This window comes from Vicugna pacos, chromosome 30, assembly GCF_048564905.1.
Source record: "Vicugna pacos chromosome 30, VicPac4, whole genome shotgun sequence".
Classification (NCBI taxonomy): Eukaryota; Metazoa; Chordata; class Mammalia; order Artiodactyla; family Camelidae; genus Vicugna; species Vicugna pacos.
Genome location: NC_133016.1, coordinates 21,238,129 through 21,264,001, shown reverse-complemented (window position 1 = coordinate 21,264,001; position 25,873 = coordinate 21,238,129). Strand labels below are relative to the sequence as shown.

At 45.6% G+C, this 25,873-nt stretch overlaps 1 protein-coding gene across 2 annotated transcripts in view; it reads right to left on the bottom strand.

Annotated features, from left to right (window-relative positions):
- Window positions 1-418: 418 nt before the first annotated feature.
- Window positions 419-25,873, bottom strand: part of SLC14A1 (solute carrier family 14 member 1 (Kidd blood group)) — a 48,327-nt gene continuing 22,872 nt past the window's right edge. The window contains exons 4-13 of one of the 2 annotated variants that reach the window (XM_072952283.1): window positions 19,672-19,753; window positions 14,617-14,773; window positions 13,447-13,636; window positions 10,788-10,916; window positions 8,562-8,754; window positions 7,073-7,220; window positions 6,734-6,868; window positions 4,066-4,115; window positions 2,324-2,493; window positions 419-2,163 (exon numbers count right to left, since the gene is read on the bottom strand). In XM_072952283.1, coding sequence (XP_072808384.1) covers window positions 2,121-2,163; window positions 2,324-2,493; window positions 4,066-4,115; window positions 6,734-6,868; window positions 7,073-7,220; window positions 8,562-8,754; window positions 10,788-10,916; window positions 13,447-13,636; window positions 14,617-14,752 — 1,194 coding nt within the window. In that variant the 5' untranslated portion in view covers window positions 14,753-14,773; window positions 19,672-19,753 and the 3' untranslated portion in view covers window positions 419-2,120. Of the gene's footprint in view, window positions 2,494-4,065; window positions 4,116-6,733; window positions 6,869-7,072; window positions 7,221-8,561; window positions 8,755-10,787; window positions 10,917-13,446; window positions 13,637-14,616; window positions 14,774-17,638; window positions 17,786-19,671; window positions 19,754-25,873 lie in introns of those variants that run through there. The other variant, XM_072952284.1, reaches the window with a different exon arrangement.

Here is a 25,873-nt window from a genome sequence, read left to right as displayed (position 1 = left end):
CTCTGAACAGTAGCTTGTCCTGGAACATTGACCCTGAGGCAGGTCCTGGGCCAGGGTCAGTCCTGAGTGGGGTACCCAGGGCCTGTCTGGAAATGCATAGAAGCTGGCTCTCAAAATATTCTTCTCCGAGTGTTAGGGGCATGCCCTGAACATCTGTAACCACCCTCAGTAATGCATTCTAATCCCCAGTGAGGAGAACAGCAGATAGTTGAGAGGATACCTAAGGGGGTGGATCCACAAATCTGAAATTGGACAGCGTTTGCTCAGCTCCACATCTGGTGCTGTTATGAAGCATAAGAAAGGAATAAGGATTCCAGCGCATGGAAATAGAAGCAAGAATACTCATGCACATGGCTAGCAATACACACGATCACTGTAAAAGGCCTCTATGACTGTTCAACAAAATCAACACGAAATGGAGCAGTGACTGTAATTTATTCATATTCCTACATAGAAATCTGTCATACAGACAATAGTAAAGAATGCAAGTGCTCCCTAAGAAAACCAATAAAATACTCGCTAATATTGTTAGGGTAATACTTAGTAATAAAAATAGCTTGAGCAAATTTATGCCATTTAAATTAGACAACGTCCAAGAATTTAAAATGTTCCTGTTTACAAGTCCGTACGAGCACAGAGGAACAGGGTGTGCAGTCAAGACGCTGCAGCTTTGTTCTGAAGATGGACTTGGAGACAGTCCAGAGGGTCTGGTTCGCTCAGCTGCGGTCCAGGCTCTTTACTCCTGGTTATCTTTGGTTATCTTGCTTTTTTGACCACCCCCCTCCCCACGACTCTCATTTCACAAATTCCCTGACAAGGGAGATTTCAGTTCAAACACTGAAAACTTAGTTTTTCTGCAGGAAGATGCATGACTCCATGACAGTTGTCGAGTCATGGTTTCAAAAGGCTTTGGTCACAAAGTTTTAAAACTGGAACAAGGTTTGTTTTCTTGAGAAAATGAAGGAGTGAACTGTTCCCTAAAATATTTGTAGGTTTACTGCCCTTCTTCTGTTTGCTCACTCAGCAAACTGCATGTTTGGCACTGCCAACCCGAAGAGGAAAAAAACCTTTAGGATTTCAGGTTCGCTTTTCCAATCCTCCAAAATTCCTGAGCTTCCTATCACCACTTTTAGCTTTTGGGTTATAGACTCTTTATAGGACTGATAACTCACACAAACGAAACAAAGCAGGGGCCTCTTTTACCTATATTTCTTTTTGGTAGCTCAAATACCATGGTTTCTGAGCAAGAACACTGTCAGTGTGCAGAAAATCACAATTATTTTTTTAACGTAAGAATTCAACAACTTTGAAACACCCGGAAGCAATCTGACATTAGCTTTCAGTCTTTATAATGTGTAAGGCATCTTTAAATGAATTAAAAATGCCTTTCAGAGGCTCCTGGATGTTTATGGTTTGATTCTGTGCACTCGTGGCATTGACAAAACCAATTTAGGGATTAAAGTAAAAATAGCTACGAGAAATATTTTAGAAAAATGTAACTTTTCTTTAATATCTAGGAACTGATGAAGCCAGGAACTTCTCTTCTTTTACCTCTTTGAAAACAAATCCATTCTCCTAAGAAAAAAGATAATACTAAACTCTACCTAGAAAATCCTTTGCAGAATCCAAGAAAAGGGACACTACAGAGTAATTTTGGTGGACAGGATCCCTTCTTCCTCCTGCGGCTCTGCCAGCCTGAACCAAACCAACCATCTCCTGTGAGAGATGGGACCCGCACGTGGGGCAGCACGGAGGCCCTTCTGCTGAGGGGCTGGGGGGAGGGCTCAGTGACGGGCCGCACCCCTGCCACGTGGACCACAGCTGTGATGTGCACCTTGCATTGATCTTAAAGAAGCCCAGTGGCTTATCTGAGAATTCTGGGTTGACTTCGATCTTGTGACTCTGAATTCCATTCACTTAAGGTTTAGTTGGCTTATAGAGATTAATTTTTAATACTGTTAACATCGTCTAGCCAACCAAACACCAAGAATACCAATAAATATCAATAATTAGCTTTGGTCTCATTTCCTCTTTCTGTTGGATCATTCTGACTTAATAGATATAGTACAATCTTAGTGCCAGCGCCCTATTAGGGTCTAAAATTCCATAGCCAGAGCACATCACCTTGATGTGTCTGTCACTTGTTTGGGGACGTCCCGGAGTCTGAAAGAAAAATACAAAATGAGCATAAGAACAGATCACCAATGGGTTAGTGTGAAATTTGTTCCTAGTAAAAACAACAGTTTTGAAACCCTGGAAGTGAACTGGGGCAGTTCGCCAGAAATGACTTGTGACCGTGGCTGTGGATGGGAGTTGCACTCACAAAGGGCTTTCAACCATCCTCTCCTTGGCTTGTAGGTAGAAGATGCGGTTTTTTTCAGGATAAGTGACTTTACTGAGCGGCATCCTGTAGATGTTAGGGTTTTTCGTGGTCACCAGGAGAAACAGTAGGGTGGCCAAACAGAAGGACCAGGTACCAGATGGCAATCCGACCTGGAGGAGAAAAGACAAGCCACACGCTCCTTTGAGATCTGTTGGAAAGCTCGGGGATGACTCCCTGCGGGGCACTGCTCTGGGCTCTGCTGATCCCCATGGAGACTGAGTCTAAGATCGCAGGGCATTCAGTAGCTGAAATGCCAGCATCCATTCCTTAGGGTCGTCAGTCATCTCTCCATCTTGTATATCTTGCCCTCCCCTTGTATGTGCAGACTTCCCACACTAGACGTGCAAAGATGACAGTTGGCTCCCAGAGATGACACTTAACAAACCTCCAACAGCTCCTGACCACTCCTCACGTGCACAAAGCCACCTTTGGTTAGTTAGTTCAGCCCACAGTGACGTCCCCTCTCCACTTCCACCCAGACTGGGTCTCGGACTCTGCTTGCTTTAATTCTCTTCTTTCTATCACTCAAAAGACTCTAAGCTCCTTGAGTGCACTCCATGTTCCTCTGCGTCCATGGCAACGTGTACAATTCTGAGTGTACACCATGTACTTGGTTAGGTTCGGCCCTATATGTGGACCTGCCTGGGGTGTGATGGTGCCCAAACCTGACTGCACATCAGAATCATCTGGAAGAGTTTAAAAAACACAGACACCCAGGTGTCACACAAGATCTATTCTATCAGAAATGCCAAGGCACAGGGCTTAAGGATCTCCCTCGATGACTGTTTTGCAACCTGCCCAATTCTGGCCCACAGACCAAGGTCTGTGAACCTCTGTTGGGATGTGAAGGGCCCCATAAGCTCTAATGCCTGGAACAGGGCTTTGACATTCTACCATAAAGATATTGTGTCTCCAAAAGGACCCTTCCAGGTAACGTCTCTGAGCTGCTAATGACGCACAGGCAGCCATGACCACATCTACCCAGATGGAGTTATCAGGAATCAGCCCTCCATCACCTGCAGTGGTGGGTGAGCAAGAGCACCGAGACCCCAGAATCGTCAGGGGATCCTGGGCTCCTCAGGGGAGGGGAAGGAGAAGGTCAAAGGGCAGGACGGTGCTGAAAAGGAAGGAGAGAATAGAAGGAGGCACTTAATGGGCAATGATTTTGCCTGTGAAATAATTCAGCCAGGATGTGGGTCTGAAAAAGTCTTACTGATGCCTGACTAGGGATTGGAAAAAAGGCAAGGGGTATGAAAAACAGTTGGCTTCATGAAAAAAAAAAACTGGGTCTTTAACCAATTGTCCTTTTGCCCTTCCTTTTCTGATCTCCCAATGTCTACATAGTCCTGGTTTTCTGTTTAAGTAAAGGATATTCTAAAGTCAACTTCTTGACACTCAGAGTTAAAGTATGAACTTGACACTATGCTATACATTCTCCATTTGATTTCTTTAAATCAAACAATCTGATATTTTTAGTAAGCCAGATGAGTGTAGCTTAGACTAAAGTTTACCACGGTGCTGGAGGGGAAGTGAGGACAGGTGGGTCCAGGAGATGGACAGCAGTGGCTACCAGCCATGGACCCTGCCCTGGGATGCCACCTAGGTGGACGTTAGGAGGGCTTCCCTGTCACTGAAAACTGATCAATAATGCCGAAGAGAAAGTGAGATTAACGCAAACTCACCACAGCCATCAGGTTTGACATGCTGGCTCCAAGGTAGGCAGTGAACAGAGCTAAAAAAAAAAAAAAAGTTTGGTAGGTGTACCTTTCATTACCAGAAAGACTGCCTTGGGGTATAAATCCTCTGAATGTCAACTTGTGTGTTTCGCCAGCTAGCCCAGGATCCTGGTTACAAGGATGGGCTTAGTGTCAGCTGCTCCGGGTTCACATCCGGACTCCACCCTTAGGAGCTTGGTGTCTCCACTGTAAGTCATCACCTCCTCGCCTATCTCTCTATCAGGGGTTAGTGTGAGCGTGAAAGAAGATAGTGTCTGGGCTTGGCGCACACAAAGCACTCAATAAAGGCTGCTTTCCTGTAGTTACTGTTTTGTTGCTGTTATTGCTAATCCTTAAGAAAAAGACCTTCTGTGGTAAATAAACTTCCACTTATTTAACCCAAGAATAATTGAATTAAAATGAAATTCAGGAATGTTCTTTGAGATAGCACACAATCTCACTGCATCTGAGATTCTCATCTCAATGGTTAGAATTCACAGCTACACAAAAATCATGGTATAAAAAAATTGGGTAGACACTGGAATTTGACACAACATTGTAAAATGATTATAAATCAATAAAAAAATGTTTTAAAAAAACTAGGTAGTAACCCAGAAATCAGCAGAAACTGAACACAGACTTGGGATTCCTCCCCATTAAAACATTTTTCCAAATACCATGAAAGTTGGCATACAGGTCAATGAGTTAATACTCTGTGTTTTTATGAACGTTGAGCATGGATTTTAGGGTAGGTAATTTGAGTATACGTATGACTTTCAATGTAAAACAATAAAAACAAAGATCACAACTAGCTAACCACCAATTCCTCAGTTTTGGTTGAAGGAGGGGCCCAAGGAGGCTCAGGGAAGCCCTTAGTTTCCACAGAGGCAGCCTGAAGAATGACCCTAACATAGTGGCCGTGTGGCATGTTGGGCCACCAGCACTCACTGTTAGACACTCCTGGTGATCTGATCTTCATGTCCAGCCAGACATCACGTCAGTCACCTTGTGGGATGGGACGGGAGTGGTGGGAGGGTCTCTGCCGCCCTCATTTACTTTACTACAGGGTTCCATTCTTTCATCGTGATTTCATCTTTTTTTTAATCATTTTTTGTTCAACAGTATACTTAATTCTTTCACATCTGAATTGTCTCACGCTAATGGGAAAGCTGTAAACTCATCTCTGTCACAATGGGGTGGAGGGACTGCTCTGAACAGAAGGGCTGGGTTGGAACAGTTTCTTTGCTTGATTTTGATAATCTTGTTCTTCCTCCCCACCCCATTTCATTCATTCATTCATTCATTCACTCATTCAAGAACTATTCACTGGCCTTTGACTAAGTACAGGGGACACTCTGTCCCTGCTCCCTAGAGGAACAGCTCTTCTGTGACACCTCCCCTGAGCACAGGAGACCTTACGGCCATTTCCCTCCTGGAAGTGCAATGGCTTAATACCTCTTAATACCCGAACACACTTCTGGTGCTCGGATCTCATACTGTTATGCTATTTCAAGTCCATGTTGCTTTTTTCTCTAAAGTAAGAGTGTCAGACTATCTTATTGTTGCTGCCTGTCCATTAAGACTCGCTGAGTCGGGCTGAGAAAGCCTTACATGAAAGGCGAAGTTCTGGACACCACGATTTGGAGGTGACGACCCTGACAGAGTTCTGAGTAGCTGAGGGAGAGAAAAGGCTCTTGAGTATGGAAGGGAGGACTGAATCCCAGTTCTTCATAGACAGTGTCCCGCCCCACAGACCACCATGGGCAAGTCCTGCGTGATAACCCAACCCTTAAAAAAAGACCCAAAATGTGGTTCTGGTTTGCACTGAGAAAATTACAAAACCGAGGAGTTTCCTGACCATGGAGTTTCTGGTTTAGGGACACAGGGAAGACAGCACTGCCAGGCTCCATCAGAGTCCCAAGTCCTTTTCCTGATAAAGCCATAGGAATTGATAAAAGAGGAGCTCTGTAATCAAAGTCTGTGACTTCTTCACCTTGGCTGACAAGACACAACATTGTAAACTGACTGTACTTCAATAAAAAAGAAAAGAAAGGATTAATATAGCAGTTCTTAAAATGTGGACCCCAGGCACAGGATTAGCACCACTTGGCACCTTGTTAAAAGTGCAAACTCCCCTCACCCCGTCCAACCCCCCAGCACCTCTAACCATGAGTCAGGGACCAGAATGGGAACCCAGCAATTTGGGTTTTAACAAGGCTTCCCGCTGATTCTGATGCCTGCTCAAGTTTGAGAACAGCCACAGTGATGTGCTTCTTAAAGGGCCACATTGAGACCTTCTGATTCACCAGAGAACTGACTGTACATTTAGCTTATTTCCTTTTAGTTTCTTGGATCAAGAACAGGACAAGCCGAGTTTCTGCCCCTCAACAGACACATATTATAAACTGGTTAATATAACTCAACAGCCTCTCCTGTCTTCAAAATGACTGGTGAGGTAGGCAGAGCGCCGTGAGTCCTCCCAGAGAGGGGCTGGCGGTTGCCCTGGTCACACACCAGCAAGGGGCGCAGCCTAGAGCTCCGGCTCTGATTCCTCCCACAGTTCTTCCTTACTGTGGCCTTTGGTGTTGATCCCACGGTCACGAGCAACCACCCCCCGGATACACGGGATACTCACCGCAGGCAAGAGCCAGGAGGAACGCTTGCCAGGTGAGCACCAGAAACATTCCTCCAATCGCAATGCAGGCTAGAGAGCTGTTGAAACCCCACAGTCCAGCGTAGATGTCCTCAAACGGAGCAGAAAGACTGAGTCCTGTTGGGCAAGGCAGGAGGGATCAGAGCTTTGAACTAAAGGCAGGATGCTCTGGAAGGAGTCCGGGGGTCGGGGAGGCATCTGAGAACTCCCGCTGGTCCCTTGGAAGCAGACCTTCAGGAAAGGTCTGGGGTATAGGAGATGCCAGAGACAGGGGTGGAGCGAAAAAGGTGCTCAGAGTCTGGTAACCAGTCTAATGCTCACCTGCTGCTAACCCCAGAAACGACCCGATCGCAGCGTGTAGGCACATGATGGGGGAGGAGAGGAGGATGGCACCCAGGAAAATGCCCCCTGTCCACGGATTATCACAGCCGTATATCTGACCAACACCCACAGGCACGGACTTCAGTAACTGCAGAAATGATTTAGAAAATGCGGTCAGTAAAACAACTGGACCGAAACCCACAGGACACCACAAACACCACACGATGTACTTTTAGGTTCAGCATCCTTCAAGATCAGTGTTCCTAATTTTTAAAATCTCTCTCTGTAGAAAAATCTCAGTCCTTCTTCTGCTTTATCCCCAGAGACACACCAGCCCTTCCCCGCTGTGTGCTGAGCGTGCCTCCGTTGCATTGACGCCTGGCTGTGGTCCCCGATAAGCTCAGGTGTGGTGTCACTGCTCCCCACTGTGAGGACCGGTCATGCCTCCCAGTGAGGAGGGCAGGGGCCATAGCTGATACTTCAATGGCTTTCAACAGCCCATCAGTTTGAGGCCAATGCATAGCTGCATCCCTCTGGTCAATAGAAGTATTGTTACTCCCATGCAACTTGGTTGTTAGTGTGAAGACCAGAGACCCAAAGTCGGTTTTTTATCCATAGTTCACAAACACAAAGGTGTTTTATAACTTGATAGTGGGAAAGCCAGTCTCCTGCACATTAAAAAAGGTAAGGCTGCTTTTCTTCTGAGGTCAAGTGACTTAAAAAAAAAATCAAGAAACTGTAAACAGGTCTATTCAATAAACACCGACTGGAAGGGGTAGAATTTGATTTGGGTTAACGAGGTTTTTAAAAATAGTGCTTGCTCTTTGTAATTTGTAAAGAGATAAGATGCATACATCCTGTGATAGTGGTCCTCAAACTCAGGCCCACACCACTATTTTTAGGGGAGCCTAATACAGGTTGGTAGGCCCCACCCCCAATGATTATGACGTAGGGAGTCTGAGATGGCGCTCGTTTTGGTACTTAAAAAACAATGATTTTGACCCCTACCCAAGCTCGAGAACCCTGATTTATCGTGCATGTTCTATGAGATCTACCACAGGAAGAAGAGTTGGGAGATTCTGCCGTGGGATCTAACAGTCAGCAGCCGCTCTTTCAATTGGAGGAGGCAGGTCTTGGAGGACCGAACCCCAGGTCGGAGGCCCCTGCCCCAAGGGCTGGCCCCCATCACACCCACCTAAACAAAAGCCAAGTTTGAAATAGAGTGTCTGAATTCCAATGGAGTGATACTCTGGTGGTGACAGTGCAGATTTTAGGAAAAGAGGGGGAAAAGTTAGCTTTGACCAAATAGTCATTAAAAAAAAAAATCCCTTAGAACCGAAATCTTGGGATTAGAATAAATAAGCATTTAGATAGCAGGAGACAGCGGCAAGGCCACCCCAGAACTGAGTCTCTGTAAGGCTCTGATGCCCATGAACAATCAGCCAAGGGGTGTCTTCCAGGGGCGATGTGAGAAGGCAGTGTCTCTTACCTGCAGGGCGCTGAGGTCAGACCAGGTGACATTGGGAACCGAGGTTGCAGGTGTGATCAACTGGCTTGGGAAAAATGGATTGTAATGTCCCGTGGCAGAAAGGTACATTGACAATACCATGTTGAAGGGCAGAGTAAAGACTGGGAGGTCCCATTTGCAGAACACGGAGCTCAGTGCACTTGAGAAAATTGGACTAAAAAGAACAATAGAACAGAATGGAAGAAAACATTAATGTGATAAGCCAGGCTGACAAACTGAATTTCTGTTCTATGGAGGGGCTTTGTTTCATCACCAAATAGTGTTGTATTGGCAAACTTCACCGAAAAAACAGATTAAACGAAACAACCCCAAACACATCCAGATTAAAGCCTGTCGTGGAATAATTCTTACGTAAAGTCAAAAATCAACCCTTAGCTTATTTGGCTTTTGAAAAATTATACTCTGGGGTTGCTCACAGTGAGTTATAAATCTAGGGTTTAAAAATATTTTTTTGAAGTATTTAAGACATACAAAAAAAATATTGTCTACACATTTAAAGCCCCCTGTGTAACCTACCTGATCATACGCCCCTCCCTCCCCACCAGACGCAACCTCTGTCTTGAATGTATGCCAGCTCCGCAAGTCTCAGTATATTTAGTTTTTAAAAAGGAAAACAATGGTCCCAGGGAGGATGCAGGTGGTGTGGGCTGGAAAAGGTCTTAAACTTGGGGCAGGGGGCAGGTATTTTTTAAATAAAAAAAATTTTACTACACCTTTTAATCACATATTTATCCATCCATTGTCCCTCTCATCCATCTACCAATCTATAGTATTCAAATCTGAAGAGATTTGAGTTGCATATTCTCTGTTGATTTTAGGTCAGTTTTATTCTTCCTTTACATAGTAGCAGTTAGTTCTCAGGAATGATTTATAATGTTGTGAAAACATTTGGCTTTCAGATGCAAATGTATCTATTTGTCTTTTCTACCTCTAGTTCCAAAAGGTGAGTCGTGGATATTCAGAAAACAACAATTTCCTAAACAATCACAACCAAATGGTGATAACCACCAAATGGGTGGTGGACGGAGGGCAGAGTTTCAAGTCCTTGAGCAGCTGACTTGTGTGACCTCGGGCAAGGGGGAGCCCCACAGGTTCCTCATCTGTAAACTGGGAGGTTGAATTAGATGCTCTCCAGGCCCTTTTTTGCCCACATGTTGCCCTAAATCAAAGAGCCATCACTTTAAGGTCAGAACTCCCGATTTCCTGAATTGAGGGCAGGAGGCGTGGGGACCGCGTACGAGCCATGTCTCCTGATCGGAAGTTTCCCCTGAGCACGTTGGCTGCGCTGGCAGGTTCTCCTCCACACACCTGTGGGTGCAGCCAGGGTGGGCGCACTGTCCATAGTGGGCTGCACTTCTCCTTTGTGTGGATACTACTATTTCATATTCTAAACATGTTACATTAAAAAGGAAATGTCTGCTTCCAAAAAAAAAAATGGATTTAAGACAGGGTCAGTGTAGAGACTAGTTTGAAGGCTTTCGAGGTAAAAAAAAAAAAGGAATTGAATTTAAATAATTCTTTTGAAGGCGAGAGGGGCAGTGGTGGTTAAAGGGAGTTCATATAGGCACAGTGGTTCTCAAAGTGTGGTCCCTGGGCCAGCTGTGTCAGCATCACCTGGAAACTTGTGAGAAATGCAGATTCTCAGGCCCAGCCCCAGATGGACTGAGTCAGGAAGCCTGGAGAAGAGAGCAGACTGTGTTTTAACAGGCCCTGCAGGGGATCCCAACAGTGTGTGTGGTTGAGGACCACTGATGGAGGGAGTGCTTCTCCACTTTGAACTTTGGGAACCCCGAGGAGCCTTCAGAACTCCCGATGCACTGGCGACACTCCAGATTACGTCAGAGTTGGAGGGGGGCAGAGAGGTGTGTGTGGAAGGCCACATGCATCAGTGTGTTTTAATGCTTCCTATTTCCAACAGACATAACCCAAATCTAAATTAAAAAATTATTTTTCTAATAATCGTGTTATCTACATAACATGAAATTGACCATCTACCGTCTTAAAGCATTCAGTCTAGTGGAATTAAGTTCATTGGCATTGTTGTGCAACCATCATCACCACCTTGCAAACGAACATCTTCATCTTGCAAAACTGAAACCTCGTACCCACTAAATAATAACTCCCCCTTCCCTCTTCTCCCCGCTATATTTTTTTTTTTAGTCACTTGGAAAACCAGGTGCAACTTACCAAGTCATGGACATAAGAGACACAGGCAGTAAGAGCCACCAGAAGTAGTTCCCCTTGTCTGAAAAGACAGCCATGAGGATGCCCACCAGGGTGGCATTGTAACCCTGGAGGCCAGCCGCGATGGCGGACCTGCGGGCGAGATGCACAGTTCAGACACTGCTGGGCGGATGGGCGCAGAAATGAAATTGTAACTTTCAGATAACATTCATGTTTGAAAGTGAGATTATGTCTAGGAATTTATTTCAAAGTCTATAGAAGCCAAATACTAATAAAAGCCTGAAAAAAATAAAATATGCACAGATAAAATGCAGATGTACATATAAAACAAGCCCTGTGGAGGCGGCGTAGCTAACGTCAGAACTCCAGCATCAGGAGAGGAAAGGGAAACCACCAAGTTAACCTATTCAGCTTCCTTTTAGCCTCTCCTTCCAAAACTTATTATTTTTTTTCAAATCATTAAGAGCTTCTGGTGGGGGAGGGTATAGCTCAGTGGTAGAGCACATGCTTAGCATGCACGAGGTCCTGGGTTCGATCCCCACTACCTCTGTTAAATATTAAAAATCAGTCAATCTAATTACCTCCCCTCAAAAAACAAAGAAAAAGGTAAAAAAAAAAATCAGTAAGGGCTTCTGACTTGCATAGAGATTTTACATGAAACTGTTTCCTAAGTCCGATTTTCTTGCTGAGAGGTGTAAGATTCTTGAAATGTAAATTTCCTTCCACGGTGTCTTTGGCCTTGTAAACATGAATCTTCCAACTTAGCATATATTTTCATCTTCCTGTGCTTCCATTTTGTTGCCTCCAGGTATGCATTTCCAAGTTATTGCAAAGAAACACAGTTACTTTCATTTGGCAAAGTACTCCATTTAATTGTATGTGTATTTAGCACCTAATTCTTTCGTGGGTCCTTTTTGCATCTCAGCATTTAACCTTACATCTAAATGTTGTCCTCTGGGTAAGCTTCTAATCCTGGCTAAAATGGTTCCCACTTCGTACTTGGGAACTAGAGGTCCCCAGTAAGAAATGAATGATTTCCACAGAATAAACCCCAGGGTTGACAAGCCAGGTCCTCCAGGGCTCTGAGAGTTGGCAACACTTGGCACCTTGAAGGTACCCAGGGTTCAATGATGAAGTCTGTGAGGGTCACGGGGTGTGCAGATGGTGAAGTGGGTGGGTGCAGTCGAATGCAGGGCTTGGAGGGGAGGCAGTGCAGCCGAGCTGCTGGGAGGCACTGGATGGTGTGAGAGTGTCTTCCTGTTTCTTTGTAACCCAAGCAGGAGGCCCCAGGGCAACAGCAAGATGATGTCACTTACATTTACCTGAGCAACACCATCAGGGGTGGAACTCCATGTTCTAAAGCCTTTTGTCTCCCTTAAATAATCCTTCGGGATGTGTGGGAGGTGATGCGATTTGTATTGGTTGCACTCAGGAAGTAAGAACACGCTCCAGAAAGTGAAGCCACACATAATGACAGTGGGGAGATGTGCAAAGACTTGCCCTCTCAACACCTGACTTTCAGATTTAAGGCTTGAGTTTGGCCAATAAAAAGTTAGCAGTGGTGCCTCCACGTCGCGGAATGCCGCAGCGATGACGACGGGAAGACGTGTATTCATTTAAAGCAGAGGACTGCCTTTTTTAGTGAGCCATTTAGGGCCAAGGAAAGTAAAGAGATCTGAACTCTAACCCACGTAACTATGGCTTGTCTTTTAAATAATACCCGATAAGGAAAATGGGTCAACTTCTACTGGGGCAAAACAGTGAAGAAGATGTGCTATGATACAATCCTGGACTTCTCCAAGCTGGGCAGACTGTTTCTCGATGTGCATTAGAAAAGGATGTGATCTGAGATGCAGTATCACCTTCTACAGAGAACAATTCAGGCTCCTTAGACCTGATGGGGAAGTGGAGCGTTTTCTGACTCTCCCCCCAAGAATCTCCGTAGGCAATTGACAGTGAGAGTTACAGGAGCTTAGCTGTGTAATGACCATCCACTGGGGATTATGCATGGACCCTGGGCGTCTAGAAGACTGGCAGGCTCCCTGAAGGAACTTGTTAGTTGGGAGAATCCCCTGCTGGGAGTCAGCTCATCACTTCTTTATTGGCAAATCAATTTATAAAGAACATTCTATTTTTAACCTAATCCACAGTGTAGAAACATTCCATTAACATTTCTGAAGTCAGAATTTGCTTACTTAAAATTTGTGGCAGTTTATCTCAACTTTTGCATTGTCTGTGAAGAATGAATTTGCTAAACTAAGCATGGAAATACGATATAATGGAATTAGTGAGATTTTTAAGCCACTAAAACTTTTCCTGAGCTCATGTGCATTTTTGCCCAAACAAACAAAATGCTGATGGTAAATAATGGATCAATCATTAAAGAAGAACCCTTTGGAAACTCCCCTGGGAATTACTTATAGCTTAGTTCTGGTCGCCATGGAAACCTGGCATCATTCTTGCTGGCCGCTTATTCAGGTACCACGAGTCCGACGCTATAAATGATTTCCTGACCTCTGACTAAAGGCAAATATAAAGCATTCTGTGGAATAAAGGTTGATTCTCCTAGGCAGGGTGGGGCTTTATCTCTGCTGCCTGAAGTCGCTGGTTGGCTCCTGTGTTCTCAGAAGCGAGACACGCAGGCTTGGATGGACGTGCCTACCTGTCCTGACTGAGTAAGAGGGCCGCCAGGGTGGAGACCACCGCTCCCACACAGCCATTGAGAGCCCACCAGGGGTTCTGGACCAGGAGTCCCACCAGAATCAGGATTCCGCTGATGGGGTTGCTGACAAACACCACTTGGGATATGCCCCGAAGAACCCAGTTGACGAACTGGAGCATCTTCGGTTTGTCTGGAAGAGATGAAGTGGGCAGAGCTACGGAAATGGCGAGGCAAACGGCGCTCCTTCCCAAGTCCAAGGCGCACCCTGAGCAAAATCCCCTCTGATGAAGGTGACGCTAATTTCTGATGTTCCTTGAAGCTTTTTCTCTGAACTGTTTCCCCTCTAATGTCACCCAGATCCCCGAAAGCATCCAGTTTCTTTGTGCCCAATCCATACTGCCCCTGTTAGAACCTAAGTCCCAGAAAGCATTGAATGCACTTATTTTTTATGGTAACTTAAAATAATCATTGAATGATTCATTCTTTTTTTTTCTTTTCCATTATGGCTTATTACAAATATTGAATATAGTTCCCTGTGCTATACAGCAGGACCTTGTTGTTTATCTATTTTATATACAGGAGTTTGTTATCTGCTAATCCCAAAGTCCTAATTTATACCTCTCTCCCCTTTCCCCTTTGATAACCGTAAGTTTATTTTCTATGTCTGCAAGTCTATTTCTGTTTTCTAAATAAGTTTATTTGTATCATATTTTAGATTCCACATATAAGTGATATCATATGGCATTTGTCTTCCTCTGTCTGACTTACTAAACTTAGTATAATAACCTCTAGGTCCATCTGTGTTGCTACCAATGCATTCTTTCATTCTTTTTTATGGCTGAGTAGTTGAATGCACTTACTTACCATGCTTAGAGATTCAGACCCCTAAGCCAGAAGAATGAATTGCCAGAAGCAAAATTTCAGTTTTTAAGTATGGAAGTTACAAGGCGGAACCAGGGGCCTTCCTCTGATATGAACAAGGCCCTGGCACTGACCACTGTCTCCATTAAAAATTTTTTTTTGAATAAGTTTGCAATTAGAAGATAAGAAGTTAAAAAATGGGGAGGAAAGAGACAGGTAGAAGGTAGGGGAATATAACTAAAGACATGAGTAGAACCAGCAAACCATTTCCCCCAGGGCCACTTCTCCAAGGGATGGAAGCATAAGTACCTTTAAGCCAGTTGGCCAGTTCTTTCATATCGCCAGTGACGTAGCCAAGCGCCTTGGGGAGGCATCTTCTCGCCTGACGCGGTGAACTCTGATTTCCTCCCTGGTCCACTTTCACCATCGTGGGGCTGTCCTCCATGGCTAGCTCTTCCTCTGATTCCTCGAGGAAAGAACAGAGCTCTTCAGACTGGCCAGTGTTGGACCTGGTCACAGCAGCCACAGAGGATGAGTTTAATTAAAGGCACTTCATCTGGACCATGACATCCCATGGGACTAAGAAAGCACCATTTTCCTCTTGAAATATTGTCACAGAGATTATTACCAAAACCCAAACCCCATATTACTTCATTATCACTGTCTTTAACACCATCATAAGAAGATTCTGGTCTTTAATTTCCTAAGGGTCAGTTTCTAGTTCAACAAGTCTGTGCTGAGCTCCTACAGACTGCACTCAAAGAGCTCAGGCTAGTGGGAAAGACTGGAAAACAGTTAATTTCAACATAAAGAGTCAGATTATGATATAGAAATAGCCAAGATCAAGTACACAAGCTTCTGGCTGTTGGTTGAAGAAGCCAGTCGTCAGGTTACAAAACGGCGCTCATTGACACAGACCATTCAGCTACTTTCCAAGACAAGCAGCCATTTTAAATTCAATTTTCATTTTACGAAAAAAGGGTTTTGCTTTTAAAAGTTTGAAAGGGAAGAAATACTTAGAAAACAGTTTGTGTGTGTTGACACAGCTTCAGAAAACCCCCTCGTACACACTCTCCAAGTCGAAGATTGCATCAGGCAACTGCCTCAGGCAGTCTTTATTTTTGGAATTCGCTATTTAACTGTTTAAGAACTGGCAAAATAATATTCCACAAAGGCGTAGAAAATGGGAAAGCTGGAAGTGGACCAAGCTGTTCAAAGAGTTGTAATCTAAGAATTGTAGGCTATAAGGATGTATGGGGCGTAATTACAGTAAGCATGCCTCGCGGAAATACTGACACAGTAGACGTGTGACTTGTGTTTACTATGAGATTCTTCTCATAATATGTGTGTGATGGGAAAGCGCCAGCATCACCAGAACATGGTACCCTGGAGACAAAAATGAAGGTTTCATGGTTCCGATGGTAAATATAAAAGAATACCAATGAAGTCATCCCAGAGAAAGGCAGAGGGAGAGAGACAATGGTAAAAGCACCTTGAGTGTGCAAGAAAAGCAAAGTGCACAGCCAGGCTGGTGAGAAAAAGGGGAACACCAAAACCACCAGACTCTGGAAAGCACAAGTGTGGAATATTAAAGCCACCGGCACAGAAGCCAAGACCAAGGAAACACCCAAAACCCACACAGTTAAACCAGCTCGTCCTCTCCCTGCGGTCCGGCTGTGAATTCGGGGTTCTCAGGGCTGTTTTGGGGCCCATAGTTGTTTCATTTACCATAGCCAACAAATAGCTATTGGCAGATAATAAAGTTGTAGCTTTTTTCATTTTAATTTTTTGCAATCCTGACTCTAGTTTTGGCTTCTATGAATCCCAGTATGGAAATCAATGCAACTCATTTTTTTTTTTAATTGCATGACAGTTACAGCTCAGTTGTGTTATTTCATTGTCCAACTAACCATTCTGCTTTTAAACAGTGGCCAACCTTTCCATAAAGCAGCAGTTGTTTATACAATGCATTCTAGACCAAGGTCATTTTTGTCCTGGCAAAACAACGTTAGACATTGACGTCTGTGAGATATCCAGTGAAACTACATTAAGAAAACCTCAAAGTGCAAACTGCTGAGGGCCAGGAACCAAAACTAAGTCTTTATGGAGCTCAGCTGGTCCCAAAGTTAAACCTGGAAAATAGTTCAAATTATGAAAATTTGGATTTAATTTCATGATCTGAGTGATGGCTAACATTTATTTTCATTTCTCTCTCTCTTTAAATGTCATGACTGAAAATCTTGCTTGGTACGCCCTCTCCTCTGCTCCAGTACCCAGTCTCAAAGCCATGCATCTTATGAGTGGAATCAGGCTCCAGCCCAGTCTGGAGTTTCTATGACTGAGTAGATCTGGTCCTACAGAGGCAGCACTGAAATGAAAACATTAAAGTGGTGTTTCCCATCCAGGACAGAAAAAATTAGGTCTATGAGTTATTCTGGGCTGAACAAATTCACACTCTCAAAATTTCCAGCATTTATTTATTTATTTATTTTAGGGGGTTTTAAATACATCATCACCTCAGAGATTTTTGGAGATACAGATATGAAATCTGATATTATAACTGGCCAGGCATGATTGAAAACCTGAATGACCAGAGTTCCCTGCCAGGCCACCCAAAGTTAAATAAAGATGGAACTATTTATCTGAATCCATAGCCCAACATAGAGAAGGCTTGTGGCGCTTTGTCTCTCCAGCATCCACATTTCGGGGCGGGCTGTCCGAGAGAGAGGGGTCTTCTCACGAGCAGACAGTGAGTGCTGTGGCTGAAGCCCTGGGAACCACTTCTGAAATCCTGAACACCCTGGAGCCCTGACTACTGGTTCCAGAACTCAGGCACGAGAACTGGTTATGAGAAACCAGTAGCCTAAAGGTTGTGGTTTACCCTAGAATTTAATCAGGCCAGACTATTTGCATTTCTTTAGGGAAACTGAAGAAGCCACACATCCTAATTGGGAAGGCAGTGCAAGGTGGTAAAGCGGGGAATTTCAACAGATGCTCCAACTTCTCAAATCTAAGTAGGTCATTAAATTTCAACTACAAACACAGGACAAGAAAATAAAAGGGAGAAACTCTATAAAATAGGGGCAGGATAAGTTAAAAACCCCAAACTACTTTGTCCTAGACTTTCCATGGTTGTCAAAAGTCCACAGTGCAATGGTCCAGCATCCAAACCAAGATGAGCCCTGTGTGACTTTCTCGACCAAGATCCCTGTGCCCTGGGCTCAGCCCAAGCCGCACCGCTCAGCAGAGCACGAGGACCCCACTTCCCAGGCTCCGTTCAGAAAAGACACAGCAGAGTCACAGAGACAGAAGCCACACAAAGGTAGCATACCTGTTCTGGCGGCTCACGGGCCGGAAGCAAGCTTAGCCAGGGAAAGCCTCTGTGCGCTGCCTCACCAGCTTTTTTTCCAAAAAGGCCCCTCCAAAGAGGACCACGAGGGGCGTCACCAGCGGCGCCAATCAAAGGCCGTCCATTCATCCTTCCTTTCTCTCCATATGTGACAAAGGGCAAAAATACGTGAATCAGCGGGATTCGTGCCCTGGCTCTGACGAGCACGAGAAATGCAAGGTGGTGTGCGGGCAGGAGCTCTCCCAGGGGGTTCCTGGGAGAGGAGAGCTCCCACGGAGAAGGCAGACTTCTCCAGCAGCAAGAGCTCCATCAGCAACGAGAGCCAATGAGCTGACTGCAGACACTGAATGTTTGTTTTACTTTGTTTAAAAGAAAAAAGAAAAAAAGGCAAACCATCTCGCACACATTTTGTTCTGCTGCATTTCTCCACTAACAAGAGGCTGACAGATCCGAAGCCCGTTCCAGAGGGAGGGGTGGACTTCGGGCAAACTATCAAGGCTCCGACTTGGGGACCACGGCCAATGCCACAATTTCCCTCGGCCTTGATCTTTACAAATATGAGAAGCAGAAGCCTGGCGTGGGTTCTATTTTCTGTATCAGATACTAGCCACACTTTCTTTTTCACGCAAAAGTCTAGTCTAAGAGACTGGTAACTGGCTTTTTTTTCTGGTATCTGAAAAAGAATTGTTAAAAATTGGACATCACCTTGTTAATAGTAAACAATTCTTAGTTGAATTAAACTTTTTATCTCTTTTTTCTTTCAAATTTCCATTGCATCCGAGGATAGCATTCTTCCTTCAGAAGTCACAGAAAAGTTGTTTGTATAGTATTCTTCTTTCTTCCCCTTTCATTTTTAATTTCTTCTACAGGTCTGGTGTCAAATCGGAAAACTTACACTTTACTAGAGTGATTCAGAAAAATCCACAATTGTGGAGGATATTACTGGCATGTCTTAGAAAAACAATGATGTGCATGTATGTTCATCCAGGGTTAAATAAGCTGGCTAATTAGGAACCAAGCTGGTGGGATATACTGCATATATTTTTGTTTGATAAAGAGCAACATTAAGAAACCCAATTGTAGGGTTCTCATCTTATACATAGTTAAAAAAAAAAAAGGATGAAAGAAAAAAGAGAGAAAGAGACAGGTAGGATTGTCACATTCCACATCACATTTTCCCACCACCAAAATCACATGCCCCTTGGAGAAGGACATTTTTGAGCTCAACATCAATACTTTCTTAGAGCCAAGAAGACAGAAAAATCTGAGAGCTAGGTGGGGGTACTAGAGAGCACATAGTTCAAGCCTTCACTTTACAGAGGAGAAAACTGAGGTTCAGGGCAGAGACTATCCACACGAACTCAGCAGGGTCAGTCTTAGGGAACAGGTCAGCCCTGGTGGCTCTTTGTGGTCCAGGCTGGAGCCACGCACGCAGATGGATACCTCCCAAGAGTCTGTTCAAGTCAACACACCGTGAAGAAGCAGCTTCTGGATGCTGGGCTGCACTGGGTGTTAGGGCTCAGTGACACAGAGGACACGGCCTGTCTTCGTGGCCTCCCTGACCAAACCCGGGGTTGGGGGGCAGCATTGAACAGCAACAAAGGGCTCTGGTACCACCAGTTTCACCCCATGCCTTTGCCGGAAGCAATGACTCTTCTGACATGCCTCAGAGTAAGCCTGTGTGTACTGAAGTTAACATTCCAAAGATACTCTGCAAGCTGCATCTGGTGAGCTTAAAGCAGGAGTCAGAAAGCACCCAGATCACTAGTGAAATGAAGCAGTATTTATCATGCTGAAATATCAAGGTTTCAGTTCAGCTAGCATTCCTCATCTCAATATAGGAAATACAACTCATTTTATTTATCAGAATATACTGGAAATTGATACCATTAGAGTCTTTAATTCTCTATGCCTCTCAAGTATCAACTTTTAATACAAAGTTTTGGATACAGATATAGAAGAAAGCATTGAAACATTCATGCTCTATTGTAATAGATTGCAGCATTGGCATTTACCTGGTACTTACAATAATCCTTATTTTCTGCAGGTTTTGATTCTAAGTAGTGGGGTGGGAGGTGCTCAGCTTTTTTTCTAGAGCTGTAATCAGAAACAAAGAAAATGCTGTCAGGTAACCTGTCTCCTGGTTAAAACACTTCTCTCCTTGGAACACACTCCTCCTAGAAGCCTTTAGCTCTGAATTCCACATAGAAAGCGTAGCCGCAGAGACGCTGCTGCGTTCTTGCCGGCAGTGTGACTGACTAGTCCCCCCTCCTGCAAGACAGCTCATGCAGAAAGATCTGTAAAACCAGAGTTGGAAAGGGCCATTCTCAGTACCAATTTTTTTTTTGAGGCATATTGATACATCTCCAACTTCACTTAATTATTTCAAGAACACAGCCTGAAACTCCTATACAGTGTTGGCGAGCTCAGAGTCATGTAGCACATCAAATGGACTCGTTGCCAAAAACCCTCTTCCACAGGGCGCTCCGGTGCTGATCCACCCCGCTTCAGAAACCATGAACAAAGACTCTGCTTTCAAGCCTCCAGAAAGCAGCCGTGGCTTTGGTAAATGGCTTTCTAGTCTCCCAGAACTCTGACTTTGATGCCATCCGAAACACAGTTCTCCATTCAAAAATGACAAGGGGAAAAAGAGCAAAAATTAGATCTAAGAAGACAAAGCCCCGATGATGAACAGTTGGAAATGGACAGAAATGGACTGGAAATGGACAGGAAGGAGGCGAGTACTCACACTGCAGCCGGCTTCCCGGGCAGACGGCGCTGGCTGATAAAGCCCCGCCGGCCTCTATTAAAAGGGAGGTGCTTAGGAGGAGGGTGCTGGGGGAGGCACCGGCACTTTATATTCGGAACCCACCCTGCCTATCTGTGCACCCGGTTTTCTCCTCCCACTTCAGGCCCAGGGCCAAGGCACTGCTGAGGAACTGGTTCCCTGTCCTGCACCTGATGTCTGTCTGTCTGTCTGTCTCTGATCTTCATTCCCTGCTGACAGGTTTGCCATCGTTTCTGCGGGTTCCAAGGTCTTTGTCCAGCTTCAGTCCTACTCAAGTTCCTCTATGTCTTCCCCATGCTGTTTCCTCTACCTCCCACCCCCACCCTGAGATATTTGGGGTGAAAGTTTATAACTGCAAAGGATCAACAGAGTGTCACTTAAACTAAAAAGCTAGGGACAGGCTGCTACACGGTAGACTCTGGAGTTGGGTGTCTCCCAGGGCGGAATGTTATCTCAGACTCCATGTGGCTTCTGCACCCGTGCAGGAAACCAGCAAGGTCCTGCGGGGCCTGCTGCGAGCGTGGGTGGCACAGGGGTGAGCAGGTCATTTTCTGGAAACCAACCTGCCCTTTTCCCCAGAGAGGAGAAAGCAGAGATAGAAATGTTTCTCTGGAACGCCTTCCTTTCCAGGTGAGAATCCCAGGACAAACTCTGCCGCCTTTTAAAAGCCGGGAGGCCAACATTCCACAGCAGAGGAGCCTAAAATGCAGGTGGGAAATCCCTTTCTTCCCCATTCTTCTTACATTTCAGTTTTATGGCTTGTTCTGCGACGGCAGAAATCCAGCTCACTCCGGCGCACTTCTATGAGCAGAGTTTGTTTAAAAACGAAAAGCCTACAGAGAGCCTCCCGCCTGCCTGGATGAGCTGATAGCCCTTGTCAGCGAGGCGGCCGGCGACTCTCGGGCTCCACCTCCTGGACACCCGCCAAAGCACAGGGTCCCTTGTCCTGGGAACCCCCTCCCTCCAGGTGGCCCCTGCGGCTCAGGGTGTGTGTGTCTGGGGCCTGGGTGGGAGACCAGAGGTCCAGGTTCACGACCAGAGTTTTGAGGTTCAGGCAAATCTCCCTCTAACATTTTCTTCCTGCAGATATAAGGAGAAAATAAACTTGGGTTACCCTGAAGGAGAAAAATGAACCACAAAAGGATAGTCAGAGGGCCTGGTTTGGGAATGAAAAGAATCACACTAGTGTTTCCATGAGTTCTTTATGCAAATAGGCTACAATCTCTCGTAGTAATGATAAACAATAAATATTAATAATAACAATGATAATGATAAAAATTGCACAAATGGTTGGGCATTCACTTGATGTGCTGGGCATTGTGCTAAGCACTTTATATGCTTTAGCCTTTTGACCATCACCCCCCCAAAAAATCACTAAAGCAGTATGAGGGGAATGCCTCATTTTGCAGAGGGGGAAACCAAGGCTCTCAGAATTTAAATAACTTGTCCTAAGTCTGACATCAAAGTTTGTACTTTGAGGTCCTCTAGCACCATCCAGTACTTCCAACCTCTAACCACTGTTTGCCTTTCATTAATTCATTAATTAACTCCAGGGGCTCAACCATCGACGTGTATTTATAGACCTCGTCCTGAGGCCACCTCCACACAGCACCCGTGCAGCCTCCTGCCTCAGTGGCCTGTCGGAGCTGGTCAGTGGTGGAGGGTGTGCACTGAGTTTTAGGTCTTCTTGGCAGAACCACCTCCTCCCCGCCCTTCCTGCCCGCCCTCTCCCTGGGCCTTGTACAGGGACACCTTAAGTGCTGGTCACAAAACGCAGCCGTGCTATAGGTGGGCGCAGGGTAGTGCAAAACAGTGAGATTCCAAGTCAGGCAGACCCGAGCTTGAATCGTGGCTTTGACCCTGACGAGCTGTGTGAGCCAAGGTTTGCCACCCTCTCTGGGCCTCACTGCAAAGTGCAGGGAGGTTTACTTTCTTCGTGCGGTTGTGCTGAAGCTTGGCGACGATGCATGTGAATCTCTGCACATGACACGTGGCGGTGCCACCATTCTGATGTCTGCCCTGCTCAGTCAGGGTTGGTTTGTTCTTGAGGATTCTCGAAAGGGTCCCCTCTCCCAGCCTGAACCAGGGACAAAGCTTCTTCTTGGCTCCCACACGAGGAGGGGTGTAGTTATGAGTGTGGAAGAGCCTTGAAGCAGGTGGGTGGGAGCAAGTCTCATCCTGCAAGACCCCAAGATACCAGGGTCTGCCCTTGCCCAGTGGCTGTGGCTTTGGAGAGAACCCTGAGTCGGACATCAGAGGGGCGATGGGGTACCCAGTAACAAGTGCACACATGGGCTCTCAGTGGTTTTTCACAGCCCTAATCACACAATTCAATGACTTTTTCTCAGCCCCGCCTGCTATCGGTTGCCGAGTGTTTAAGCACTGACCCTGGGTTCCTTCCCACCTCCCCTGCATCTCCCACAGGCCTCTCCTCTCCTGCTTCTCTGAACCCATCTGCCACCCTCTGTCTGGCTCAATCCCAGCTCAACACACATGGCATTTTCCCTCCACAGAGTTTCTGCCCAGGGAAAGTCCTCTCTCCTCTCTCCCCACCCACGTGGAGCAAACATCCACACCCAGGCTCCCTCCCTCCTCCCGTCCATGCCGTGCCCCTGGTTGCTGAAAGCAGCTGTGTCCATGCTTCTCATCAGACAAGTGGCCAGCCCCTGGCCCTGCAACAGTTCTGCTATTGTCTTTTATTAAAAATATATTTTAGGCTGAATAGTCCCACCTGGGCTGGAAGATACAAATAGTTCCTTTTCTTCATCACAGATCTCTTTCTTTCCAGAAAGGTTTTGAGGAAGTTCATAAAATATATGTGAGAAGAAATAAGATCTAGAAGAAGAAATGGGGAAGAAGAAAGGAAAAAAAAAAACAAAACTATGGCTCATGGCACGATTTAAATCTTTTTCCTGCCATATCTTGCATGCGTCGATATTTTAAAATATGTATTATTTGACTCAGAAATTATTGCAACACTGTTTCATGTTGGTTGCTGCTTGATATTCCATGTCTCCATGGGCAATGTCACTTTGCAAATAATTTGCAGTGTAAGCGTCCCTGGGGAGCATCCACGCGCGGGAATTCTACCCGGACAGGAGCCCACAGGGGGCTCTCCTGCGTCCTGAGCAGGGCTTTCTAAACAGAAGAGCGAGCACTAAAGAAAAAACATTCTCATTCTTCTCTTTCTATCCTCCCGCCCCCCACAAAGAGAGAGGCAAAGACCGCACATCACATTGGGTACAGAATGTCCCACTGCAATGTGTCCTGAGCCCACAACATTTGGTAAACAGTCCAACAAAACGGCTCCAGTCAACAGCCAAAACTCTCACTGACCCAGAATGCCCCTTGGGGTAGCCTTTGTGGTAGGCATTCCCTAGATGTGGGGCCAAGAGGCAAGCAGGCTCAGAGTGCACACATCTCTCAAACCTCCACCGCCTGCCCTGGCCTCCGTGGGGGTAGGTGATGGCAGGAGGCACTGAGATGCCTATGTTCTTAGCTCTGAGATGCAGCTGTGCAATTATTCAGCTCCACTGAGTGGCTGGTTGCTTCTGCACACAGAAGAAGGGTGAGAAAACCTCCGTCCCTATCTATGACTTTGATCAGATTCCGTCTTTCCTTACATTGCCTTCTTTCCAGCTCTTAAATGAAACTCGGGTCAGTGTCAGGCCCATCATACAGGTCTCTGGTATCCCCAGCCAGTACCTAAGGATGTGCACTGCACAAATGCACTGTGTCTAAAAGGGGTACCATGATCATCCTAGACATTTATTTATTGCAACAAAACTCCTATAGAAGGCGCCAAAAAGTCTTGGTGAAAGCTGTGCTGGGGTGTCTTTGCATGAACGGGAAGGGGCCATACTGGTTAGCAATGGTCCCGCTAGTTTATTCAGGATTAAAAAAAAAATTTTCCCAGCGAGAGACCAAAAAAGCAGGAGAATCCTTCTGATCTCTCTAGACTAGGTTGAAGAAGGGATTGAAGTGTTCGGGACAATGAGAGTTGAGGACTGGCATTGCCCCGTCCCCCTGACCCTCTCTTGAGAATAATTTACAACTCTTTAGGTTGTCTCCTCCATGTTAAAGATATTGTGATAATGGCCCTACGCTTAGGAAGTCAAGCTTTATTTTATAATTGGGCCAGGAAGACAAGGTGGGATGGCCTGGCACCTCCATGGTGAACGAGGTTCCCTGAGCCAGTGGGCTGGCCAAGGGTTATAGGTGCCTGGCAAAGTCGCCAGCCACTGGAGGTTGAGTGGGATGGGCTGAAGCCCACTCCCAGCCAGGCATCCAGGGTTACTCACTAGGGAGCATTGTGGAGACAGCTGGGAAGTAGCCAAGAAGCTGGAGGGCTGGTGCAGGTATGTTAAGGGAGGCTGCTCTCTGGAGCTGAGGAGGTGGCAGCTGGCTGCGCAGTGTTGCCAGCTCCGCCTGATTTAAAGGACCCTTCATGGTTACCAGAACTGCTCACTATTTCCACCCCTTTCCTTATACACCAGTTGGTTGCCAGGATTTAGAGAGGGACTCAGTGTCTCTTGACCCTCACCCTTTCTCCCATTCTTCTTGCCTCTTTTTCCTTCCTATTGGCACCTGCCAAGGCTGGGGTGGGGCCAGAGGCAGAGGGGCCTTGAGGGCCAACCATTCAACTGCCTGTCTGGTCAGAGGGCTTCAAGCTGGACTGTAGTGTACCCTCGACCTCTTGCGTTGGCAAATTGAACTATTATGATTCAACTGACCACAGATTTATATCAGGGCCTTAGCAATCCTATAGTAGTGTTGTCTTAGCAAATGCAGTTGTGCAGGGATATTACGAAGGATGTGAAGGAGAATTCCCATGCACCTCTGGTACTGCATCCTGTTGGTAAGGAATAAACTCGATTGCACATTTTATTCAAAATCAAAGTTAAACCCAGTGGAAGAGGACATGTATTTTTTGATGCGACATCTCTTGTTAGAACTGAATCAACTAAGCATTATAGTACCATTATCCCCTGTAGATAGCTATCTGAAAATAAAGAAATTATTTATTTTGTATTTATTTTGCTAATGGAGGGACTGGGGATTGAACCCAGGACCTTGTGCGTGCTAAGCGCGCGCTCTACCCCTGAGCTAATTCCCTCCCCCAAGAAATTAATTTATTATTTAAGGTTAAGATACAAAAATAGTGATAGAACTAGAAGGGTTCACCATTAATCAAAAAACCTTTGTTTTTTAATGAAACATAGCAATTCTCAACACTGCTGTTATCCTTAGCTGGAGAAATGCCCACACGGATTTGCTTCCAAATCGAAGACGCCGGGTTAGAGGTCAGCTTCTTGGAACTGCTGGTGCCTTCTGCCCATTGAGGGTCACCTCTGGGTCTCAGAGAAATATTCATGTGGGAAGAAGCAGGTCACAGACAGGGAAGGACAGATTTTCCATCGCCTTATCTA